Genomic DNA, 11,920 nt, shown 5'->3' with positions numbered 1-11,920 from the left:
TCTCCCATAAATGTTGATCAATCACATTACTGTCACTGCCTGAGTCTACAATGACCTGAACTGTCACTCCATCAATGATCACTGGGACCTTCTCATGAAGTACTTCATTCAACGTAAATTGGTAACAACTCTGTTCCTCCTGGGTATCATCATCGTCACCGTCTATCTGGCGAATGGTATCTTTCTTTCCAGGATACTTTCCTTTCCCCCAGACTTTGCCTTTGGAAGTTGTACTCTTCCTCTTCTGGTCTGCATTGGACTTGCTTTTGCACTTCTTTGCAAAGTGGTCCTTACCTCCACACTTTCTGCAAACTTTGCCTTTGGCCAGGCAATATGGGTCTTTTCCAAAGTGACCTCGGTTTCCACATCTATAACACTCCACGTCCTGTGTCGACGTATATCTTGGCTGATTATGGCGATGTGAGAGCCTCTTAATTTGCTGGCTTGAGTTGTCTTTCAGGGTCATGGTATGAAATAGCCCTTCAACAGCCTCTAATGCAGCAGCAATGGTAAAGCATCGGTGAGTTCCAACTCACTCCCTGTTTCCAGTAGACGTCTTCTGAGTTTATCTGATCTGCAGTGCTGTATGACTTGATCCAATAATTGGTTGTCCAAATCAGCTGGCATGTAATTGCATTCAACAGCTAGCTGGCGTAGTCTCGTCACGTACTGAGCAATTGTCTGGCCATCTTCTTGTCTCGTTCTCCGAAACAAATGGCGTTGAAATGTAGCATTCGGTGTCACTACATAGTGAGAATTTAATGCATCTACTGCTTTCCGGTACTCATCCTTTCTTCCAGTATTCAAAAGTGTCTTAAATGTTTACCGAAATGAGGGTCCTGCAGTGAAAAGAAGTAACGCCCTTCTCTGCGCTTTTTGTTCAACCGTACCGGTATCTAGAAATAGGCCACGACTGTCGGCGTAGGATTCAAATTCTTCCAGCCATGCCTTCCACTTCACACTTACAGTGCTTGCATCACCAGTCGGGTCAAAATGAGCAATTCCACTATGTGCTAGAAAGTCACCGTCTGCACCAGCCATGAGGAAATATTCCAGCCCCAAAAGTACTGAGTCACAGAGAAAATTCTTATCACCTTGAAGTTGTCTGTAATCCTCTGTAATCTTGTTTAATCTTTAATTTTCTTCAAGCTTCTTTCATCCTCGTCGCCAATGTCACATTTGTGGCCCGAAATGTGAAGTTATTGAAACATTAAACACAAGTTTATCAGGTAAACTTCTTAGTGTCTTTTTATTCTCCGGTTTCCTTTGTTCTCCTGCTTGTGTTCTTATCTCTCTCTCATACCACGTGACTTCCGGTACATCTCATACATATTCATTATCATGACAAGGCCCACGCAGGCGCATCTTCTGACATGTTGCCTCGGGCCTCTGCGTTGACCCACAGCGATATCACGCTTTGGGGCCGACTCGATCAATTCTGGCACTTCTCCAGCGCGCACGACATTGCGGGCGCACTGATCTTGAAAGGAAGAAAAAAAATCAGAAGCCTGGTACCATCTTTCGAGGGCGCTGGGGGTAATACTTAGCAGAGATGGTACACGTTGTTGTTTAGGTAGCTGTCCAAGCGATTCCGTGGATTCCACTTGGTAAGTAGGCCTCATTTCTTCCATACTTTTAAATGAAAGTTTCTTCTCAGTCTGTGTTTTTGACTTCTTTGTATTGGCAGCCATTGTAATCTTTTAACATTCAGACAACTTCTGAGCAGACTTTTCAGACTTTTTAAGTATTTTAATTCGGGTATTTATCAGTCCAACTGGGGGAAGACGGAATTACACCTCTTCTTCCTTCGCCATCAGGCCACACCCCTGTAATTGTTAAGTCTTGACTAAGAACTAAATCTCAGCAACATTGGCAAGTCCAGCAATAATTGCCAATCCCAAAATGACATCACCAAATTGCTTTAGAGTTATTAATATATAAACCTGAACAAATAAGTATGGCAGATTTCCTCCCTGAATGACATTAGTAACCCAATAGGTGCTCATAATAATGAATGATTCCGGCCTCATTATGACTAATGTCTATTGTTTTTTCCCCCAATTTAGTCTTTACTTGTGCCTCTATATTATTAGTCTGGGAACTTAATTACTGCATTATTGTGAACGACTGGGCCCTCAAAGTGTTAGAGAGCAGAGAGATGAGACAGTGCATGTACATAGTTCCACAAAAGTGAAAAGACAAGTAGAAAGTCTGATGAAGAAGGCATTTAGCAACTTGCATTCTCCGGTTAGGCCACTGAGTACAGGGGCAGGGATGTCATGCTACAACTGCTGCAGAAAAGATTCACTTGAATTATAGGTTTACATTATAAGGAGAGGCTGGAGAAGGCAGGCAAGGTAAAAATAAATCCAAAGGGTTTCTACAGGTACATTAAAAGTAATAGTGAGGGATAAAATTGGGCCCCTTGAGGATCAGAGGGGTAGGCGATGTGAGGAGTCAGAAGAGACAGGGGAAATTTTAAATGTGTTTTTTTCTTCATTATTCATGAAGGAAAGCAATATTGAGTCTATTTTAAAGAGAATAAATGTGGCTTAATCACTGATAAGATATTCTCTAGGACCTTGATGGAGGTTAATGGAGGAATAGGTGGGCTCTTTCAGAAATATTTAAAATGTCAGTAGCCATGAGGGAGATGTCAGAGGATTGGAGGGTTGCTCATGTTGTTCCACTGTTTAAACAAAAGGACCTTACAGTAAACTGGATAATTATAGGCCCATGAGTCTGACATCAGTGGTAGGTACATAAATGGAGAGTGTTCTTAGAGGTGGAATATATAATTATTTGGATAGACAGGGACTGATTAGGAGTAGTCAACATGGTTTCATGCATGGTAGATCATGTTTAACAAATCTTATATAATATTTTGAGGCCGATACTAAGAAGGTTGACGAAGGGAAAACTGTAGATGTTGTCTATGTGGCTTTAGTAAGCCCTTTAACAGGGTTCTGCGTAAGAGGTTAATTAGGAAGGTTCAAGCATTAGGTATTAATGTTGAAGTAGTGAAATGGATTCAAGAATGATTGGGTGGGAGATGCCAGAGAATAGTGGTGGAAAATTGTTTGTCAAATTGGAGGCCGGTGTCTAATGGAATGACTCAGTGATCAGTACTGGGTCCATTGTTGTTTGTCATATATATTAATGATCTGGATGATAGGGTGGTAAATATAATTAGTAAGTAAGCAGATGATACTAAGATTGGTGGTGTTGGGGACACTAAGGAAGGTTTTCAAAGCTTGCAATGCAATAGGCCATTTAGAAGAGTGGGCAGAAAGATGGCAGGTGGAGGTTAATACAGATAAGTGTGAGGTGCTACATTTTGGTAGGAATAATAAGCCATGTTCATTCATGTTAAATGGTAGACAATTGAGGACTGCAGTTGAAGAAATGGATTTAGGAAATCTGGTACATCATTCCCTAGTAAGGCCAAAATTGGAATATTGTGTGCAGTTTTGGTTGCCGAAATATAGGAAGGATGTCAACAACATGACACAGAGAAACATGGAGATTCCAACACCTCAGATGAGAATGCCACTGTTCTGGAGAAAGTAAATCCAAGAACCAATACTGTTAAAATAGAGGATGGTCAAATACTGAGGAGGAGTTGAAAGAGCCTGCTGAAAATCCAAGTGACACTGCAAGAACAGACAAATGTAGAAGATCCAGCCTGCACAGCAACAGAGGAATCACCAGCATTGCTAGATAGCAGTGGACCAACACAGCCGACACAGGCACCTGTGTTGAGAAGATGCACACACATTATTAAAGCACCCAACAGGCTGAAACTCTAAAATAAAAAGAACTGCATAGTTTAAAAGTTTGATATGTTGATGTTTGTGTTTGTGTTTAAATTGAAATGAATACTGTATTACTGTGTAATGTTGCTAGATTGAACATCTTAAGAAAAGGGGATTTGGTGATTAGGAATTGGTGATCATCTGATCACAAGAGAGAGTCAGAGATTAATGTTCCACCTTGGGTTAGATGCAAAGTGAATGTCCCAATTTTCTTATTTTTTTTGTAGGGAAGCCAAATATTTTGGTCAGACATCAGTAAAACTTCTCTGTTCTTGCTCTATCATTAGAACTACAAATGACCTTGACTTGCAAGTACTTCTAAGGCAAGCTCTCAGGTTGACTGTTATATGTTGCACAACAAATGGGAGGACCTCAGGGTTTGACTTGGTCACCATTTTGACAACCAAAGCAGAGCTCATAGGCTTTCTTCATAAGAGCAGTCATGCTGCGCCTTTGAGCCTGAAGCATATACATGGCAGAAATGTAACAGAATTCATCACAGCTGTTGCAACATTGACGAGACATTCCTGCTGAATCAAATCTTCCTGAAGACAATAAATGCTATTGTTAAGTGCCCTCACCATGCTATTGCCTGAAGAGCATGTGCATCCAATCTAGATCAGTATAATGCCCAGCATCTGGATACGTGAGCTGATTTTAAAGCATGTCTGTATCCATCAATTCCAAGCATGCGCAGCTCTAAGACAACATTTGGATAGTTACCTGCACTGTGCATGTCCAGGTCTGCTTGGACTGACCAAAACACCTTGCTTTGTGGACAATAGACTAGTAGATGTAATACATGACAAGAAATCCCCAAAAAAGGTTACAAATAACAGGAAAATGTTGAGGTGATTTCCATGGTCAGCAGCCCAAAATCAATAAACTACAGACAAAAGTGTTCAGGAAGCCATATAATCATTGTCCCGTCATCTCATTTCCTGTATAGTTATAATGCATCAAATATTCAATCATAGAATTAAACTATTTTGTGCTCATTGCAACTGCATTAATACTGTGTGTCTTCTGAACAAACAATAAAACAGAACCCATATTCTTCAATGGATTAACATTTGATATCTGCAAGAATTTCTGGATATTTTATGACTTTCTATTGGGACACACTATTTTTGACACCATTTATAGTGTATAAAATTGTTCTTTTCTCCTCAGGCACATTGCAGTAAGATTACGCACTAAACATACCTTGGCAAATCGTTTTACCTTCCTTATTTTATTTCAAATTTACAAAATCTACAGTCCAATTTATCATTTACTACAAATGTGCCAGTTTCTTAGATGGACCATTTATATGACAAAGAAAATCTAAATGCATACCTTTAGCAGAACTGGGAACTCTAAAAATCATTCTTGATGGATAAATCAAGAATTCTCTCAATTATTTTTTCCTCTGATCCATTTCTATTTTTCTTTTATTTTCACTTATCTTTAAATCTATAGATTTCATGAACATGCTTCATTTGTACACACTTTTGTTCAATTAACCTCAAGCTATTTTCCTGTTAATTTCGTATTATATTAGTATTGTTTGGTGAATGTGTCTGCATATGTTATGCGTATGAATGCGTCTTTCTCAAATCTGGAAAACATCAGAAGTCGTCTTCAGAAACCACTGCTAAGTTGGAAGAAAGCTGGAAACCATTTATTGATGACTTTCATGCGATATAACTGGTGTTATTCTATGAATTAACTCTTCCTTTCCAGACAATACAAGTCTTGCTGTGTTTGTTATCTGTCGGTGTAGACCGGAGCAATGTTTTAAACTATTCAACAGATCCTCAGGATAGGCTGCTCAGGTTTTTAGCGTATTTATTTTTTGTAGATGAGTGAACGATTGCCTTCCTGGCTTCTGGCAATGACCAGTGGTGTGCTTTTAGGATTGCTGCTGAGTCCTTGAAAGTGATATCACAAGTAGATAGGGTCAGAAAGAGAGCTTTTGGCATATTGGTATTCATAAATCCAAAGACTGAGTACAAGAGTTGGGATGTTATGTTGAAGTTGTATGAGACATTGGTGAGGCAAAATTTGGAGTATTGTGCACAGGCTGGGCCACATAACTACAGGAAAGATATCACAAGGTGAAAAGAGTGCAGAGCAGATTTACAAGGATGTTGCCCAGACTTCAGGAAGTGGGTTGCAGGGAAAGGTTGAACAAGTTAGAACTTTACTCCCTGAAGCATGAGGGATGAGTTGATAGAGGCATACAAAATTATGTGCGTATAGATGGATTACATACAAGCCAGGCTTTTTCCAGTGAAGTTAGGAAAGATTAAAAATCAGTGAACATAGGTTAAGGGTGAAAGCGAGAAGTTTAAATTGAACATTAGCGATAATATCTTCACGCAGAGAGTGGTGCGAATGTGGAATGAGCTGCCAGCTAAGTGGTAAATACAGGCTCAACTTTGATATTGAAGAAAAATTTGGACAGATACATGGACGCAGAAGGTGTGGAGGGGATCGATCTGGGTGCAGCTCAGTGGGACTTGACAGAAAAAAGTTAAGCACATACAAGAAATGATGAAAGGTCAGTATCTGTGTTGTCATGTTCTTGGGATCCAAATATTTTAAAAGAATTGGAATGATTCTATAGGATGGTCACTTCTGCAGCAAGAGAAGGAAAGCCAATCTTTCATGTCAAAGACCAGTTTGAAAACTGGAAAGTAGAGCAAATAAAGGCTGTTCGGCTACAGACTTTTGGTTAGGGCAGATTTCTCTGACAGGATAAATTGGGGCATAATTAGGCCACACTGAGGGCACACTGAGGTACTAATTAGTGCATAAATTTGGCAACACAAACCTGTTGGGCAAAATGGCCTGTTACCATACTGTAGGCATTTAGGCATAGTGAAATAATTGGTCACATTTCAGTGGTGCAGGTTTGTAGCCAGAAGTGCTTATTATGGTGCTGTGTCTATAAAAACATTTGTTCATTTAAAACTTATTCACCTCAATTAAGTCACCCTCGTTCTCTTTTGCTCCAAAGAGATAAGCCTTAGCTCACTGAACATTTCTCCATAGCACATGGACTGTACTCCAGGCAGCAGCCTGGTAAATTGGCTCTGCACCTTATCCCAAACATTTGCATCATTGAAATAATAAGGTGATCAGAACTGTACACAATTCTCTAAGTAGGTTTAACCAGAACTTTATATAACTGCAATATTACCTTGCAGATCTTGAAAGTATTCCCCCCTCTATAATGACCAAAACATTTTTTTGTCAACTTATCAACTTGCACAGCAACTTGGAGGAATTTAATGCATTGTTGTTTGCAAAAGGCAACAGATGAAAAAGCATGTCGGAGCCACTGCTGTCTGGAAGAGTGCTTGTGAGCGAGTGAGCGCAAGAGTGTGATCATTTCTCGTGTTACAGCCAACAACAGCAGCTCGGATTGAAACAGAACAAGCTTCCAAATGACAGGTTGTAAGTGCTTGATTCACCCTGATCAAAGCCCTTGTGGTTAATGCAAGAGGAGAGCACTGGCAGTCTAATGTTTTACCTGGAATAAGAGAAATTAAAAGGAACTCTGTGGTGATCTGAAGGAAAAAGGTTTTCATCTGGAAAACCCTGAAGGGGCAAATTTCATTTTAAGTGGACATTGAAGTGGATGATTAAAAAGGAACAACAAATCTCTCTGAAAACCAACAAGAACCTTCCTGAGTGGTAACCATTTACCTTTCAAGCACCAAAGCCGAGTGAACTTTATACATTTTAAATTCAGTGCACACTATAAGAATTGCCTGCAATCAGGGAACTTGAAGGAAAGAAGTGAGATTGGACTGTGAAACAGAAAACTTTTAAAAACTTACACACACATTAAAAACACTTGCGCTTAGAATTAGAAGGGGATTAAATAAGCCCATAGTGAGAAGTTAAAGTTTGATTCTATTTTCATGTTTAAATATAATTAAAAGCAACTTTTGATGAAAAATCCTTTTGTCTTGGTGAACATCTATTGCTGATGGGTATTGGGGTCCTCTGAGATCATAACAATATGTACTAGTGTAATCATCAATACTATGTAAAAGTCAACACCCATATTTTAGGACCTGACCGCCCACACATCCAAGCTCCCGACTGCTGATCCTCACCCCAGCCCATCCAAGCACCCTATCGTGGATCCTCAAACCAACTTCCTGCCTATCTGAACTCTTTGCGAGCAGTTGATTGGAATAATCAATTATTACCATTCTGATCTCGTAAAAAAAAATCTGAATCTTACTGAGGTCCAAAGTTCAACATATGTAAAGTTCGACCTGAACCCACACCCACTTTTTTTAACCTGAAAAAGTGGTCCAAAAATCATTCAACAATTATCCAAATAAATAAAGTAAATATCGTTGAATTTTAGCACAAGCCATCACCACATACAACCTCTAATGCAAGGTTAACTAAATGAAATGTTATTTCTGTTTTTATCTATACAAATGCAGACTGACTTGATGAGAATCATAAGTGATTTCTTCTTTTATGACAAATTTCCAGCATCCCTGATACTTGGCTTTTGACTAACAGCATGTTTTTTCATACTTCTTAGCAATTTTTGAAAGTAACATTACCTCCTGAAATATGGGGAAGAATTACCAGACTAGTTACTACTTCTTCACTTTGTGCACATCTTTCTTTAACACAGCTGAAAATAGTTCATAGAGCTTCTATGTCTAAAGATAGACTAGCTTGCATTTTTCCTAATACAAGGTCCACTTGTGATGGATGCAATATTGAAGTGGCTTCATTGACCTATAGGTTTTGATCATGTTCAGTGTTATAAAAATTATGGAAATATTTTTTTTTCAACTCAATCAATAATTCTGGATTTTCAATTACAACCTGACCCCTCAACTGCTCTTTTTTTTTGGATTTTAGTTGTTTATCTACTTCTGCATAATCGAGTGGTAGCTTTTTCTACTCTATTAGCTGGAAGAGCCATTTTACTCAAATGGAAAGACACTGATTCTCCTACATTATATCAATAGTTTTCTCATGTTGTCTTTCTAAGATCCCGAAAACATCAGAAGTCGTCTTGAGAAACCACTGCTAAGTTTGAAGAAAGCTGGAAACCATTTTTTGATGATTTTCATGGGATATAACTGGTGTTATTCTATGAATTAACTCTTCCTTTCCAGACAATACAATTCTTGCTGTGTTTGTTATCTGTCAGTGTAGACCAGAGCAATGTTTTAAAGTATTCAACAGATCCTCAGGATAGGCTGCTCAGGTTTTTTAGTGTATTTTTTAAGTTGATGAGTGAATGATTGCCTTCCTGGCTGCTGGCAATGACCCGTGGTGTGCTTTGAGGATTGCTGCTGAGTCCTTGAAAGTGATATGACAAGTAGATAGGGTCAGAAAGAGAGCTTTTGGCACATTGGTATTCATAAATCCAAAGACTGAGTACAAGAGTTGGGATGTTATGTTGAAGTTGTATGAGACATTGGTGAGGCAAAATTTGGAGTATTGTGCACAGATTGGGCCACATAACTACAGGAAATATATCAACAAGGTGAAAAGAGTGCAGAGCAGATTTACAAGGATGTTGCGCAGACTTCAGGAACTGGGTTGCAGGGAAAGGTTAAACAAGTTAGAATTTAATTCCCTGAAGCATGAAGGATGAGTTGATAGATGTATACAAAATTTTGAGGGTATAAATGGAGTAAATACAAGCCAGGCTTTTTCCATTGAGGTGAGGAAAGATTAAAAATCAGTGAACATGCGTTAAGGGTGAAAGGGGGAATTTTAAATTGAACATTAGCGATAATTTCTTCTCGCAGATAGTGGTGCGAATCTGGAATGAGCTGCCAGCTAAGTGGTAAATGCAGGCTCAATTTTGATATTTAAGAAAAATTTGAACAGATACATGGACACAGAAGGATGGAGGGGTAAGGTCTGGGTGCAGCTCAGTGGGAATTGACAGAAAAAAGTTAAGCTCACACAAGAAATGATGAAAGGTCAGTATCTGTGTTGTCATGTTCTTGGATTCCAAATATTTTAAAAGAATTGGGACGATTCTATAGGATGGTCACTTCTGCAGCAAGAAAATGAAAGCCAATCTTTCAAGTCAGAGACTAGTTTTAAAACTGGAAAGTAGACCGAGAAAAGTCAGTTAGGCTAGAGACTTTTGGTAGGGGCAGATTTCTCTGACAGGGTAAATTGGGCGTAAACCGGGGCACGAGTCCGGGCACGAGTCCGGGCACGAGTCCGGGCACGAGTCCGGGCACGAGTCCGGGCACGAGTCCGGGCACGAGTCCGGGCACGAGTCCGGGCACGAGTCCGGGCACGAGTCCGGGCACGAGTCCGGGCACGAGTCCGGGCACGAGTCCGGGCACGAGTCCGGGCACGAGTCCGGGCACGAGTCCGGGCACGAGTCCGGGCACGAGTCCGGGCACGAGTCCGGGCACGAGTCCGGGCACGAGTCCGGGCACGAGTCCGGGCACGAGTCCGGGCACGAGTCCGGGCACGAGTCCGGGCACGAGTCCGGGCACGAGTCCGGGCACGAGTCCGGGCACGAGTCCGGGCACGAGTCCGGGCACGAGTCCGGGCACGAGTCCGGGCACGAGTCCGGGCACGAGTCCGGGCACGAGTCCGGGCACGAGTCCGGGCACGAGTCCGGGCACGAGTCCGGGCACGAGTCCGGGCACGAGTCCGGGCACGAGTCCGGGCACGAGTCCGGGCACGAGTCCGGGCACGAGTCCGGGCACGAGTCCGGGCACGAGTCCGGGCACGAGTCCGGGCACGAGTCCGGGCACGAGTCCGGGCACGAGTCCGGGCACGAGTCCGGGCACGAGTCCGGGCACGAGTCCGGGCACGAGTCCGGGCACGAGTCCGGGCACGAGTCCGGGCACGAGTCCGGGCACGAGTCCGGGCACGAGTCCGGGCACGAGTCCGGGCACGAGTCCGGGCACGAGTCCGGGCACGAGTCCGGGCACGAGTCCGGGCACGAGTCCGGGCACGAGTCCGGGCACGAGTCCGGGCACGAGTCCGGGCACGAGTCCGGGCACGAGTCCGGGCACGAGTCCGGGCACGAGTCCGGGCACGAGTCCGGGCACGAGTCCGGGCACGAGTCCGGGCACGAGTCCGGGCACGAGTCCGGGCACGAGTCCGGGCACGAGTCCGGGCACGAGTCCGGGCACGAGTCCGGGCACGAGTCCGGGCACGAGTCCGGGCACGAGTCCGGGCACGAGTCCGGGCACGAGTCCGGGCACGAGTCCGGGCACGAGTCCGGGCACGAGTCCGGGCACGAGTCCGGGCACGAGTCCGGGCACGAGTCCGGGCACGAGTCCGGGCACGAGTCCGGGCACGAGTCCGGGCACGAGTCCGGGCACGAGTCCGGGCACGAGTCCGGGCACGAGTCCGGCATGAAATGGGCATGAAATGGGCATGAAATGGGCAAAAATTCGGCAGCACAAACTTGTTGTGCAAAATGGCCTGTTACCATACTGTAGGCATTTGGGCATAGTGGAATAATTGGTCACATTTCGGTTATGCAGGTTTGTAGCCAGAAGTGCTTGTTATGGTGCTGTGTCTATAAAAACATTTTGTCATTTAAAAACTTCTTCACCTCAATTAAGTCACCCTCATTCTCTATTGCTCCAAAGAGATAAGCCTTAGCTCACTCAACCTTTCTTCATAGCACATGGACTGTACTCCAGGCAGCATCCTGGTAAATTGGCTCTGCACCTTATCCCAAACATTTGCATCATTGAAATAATAAGGTGATCAGAACTGTACACAATTCTCTAAGTAGGTTTAACCAGAACTTTATATAACTGCAATATTTCCTTGCAGATCTTGAAAGTATTCCCCCCTCTATAATGACCAAAACATTTTTTTGTCAACTTATCAACTTGCACAGAAACTTGGAGGAATTTAATGCATTGTTGTTTGCAAAAGGCAACAGATGAAAAAGCATGTCGCAGCCACTGCTGTCTGGAAGAGTGCTTGTGAGCGAGTGAGCGCAAGAGTGTGATCATTTCTCGTGTTACAGCCAACAACAGCAGCTCGGATTGAAACAGAACAAGCTTCCAAATGACAGGTTGTAAGTGCTTTATTCACCCTGATCAAAGCCCTTGTGGTTAATGCAAGAGGAG

General features: G+C 42.8%; 1 protein-coding gene across 1 annotated transcript; it reads left to right on the top strand.

Annotated features, from left to right (window-relative positions):
• Positions 1 to 7,131: 7,131 nt before the first annotated feature.
• Positions 7,132 to 11,192, top strand: LOC138754071 (putative per-hexamer repeat protein 5). The gene is made up of 2 exons (XM_069917878.1): positions 7,132 to 7,164; positions 9,978 to 11,192. Exons 1-2 carry the CDS (start codon positions 7,132 to 7,134, stop codon positions 11,190 to 11,192), a joined length of 1,248 nt encoding a protein of 415 aa, XP_069773979.1.
• The last annotated feature ends 728 nt before the right edge of the window (positions 11,193 to 11,920 follow it).

This window comes from Narcine bancroftii, chromosome 1, assembly GCF_036971445.1.
Source record: "Narcine bancroftii isolate sNarBan1 chromosome 1, sNarBan1.hap1, whole genome shotgun sequence".
NCBI classification, from domain to species: domain Eukaryota; kingdom Metazoa; phylum Chordata; class Chondrichthyes; order Torpediniformes; family Narcinidae; genus Narcine; species Narcine bancroftii.
Note: the sequence above shows the minus strand (reverse complement) of the source record. Positions and strands in the feature narration are given on the sequence as shown.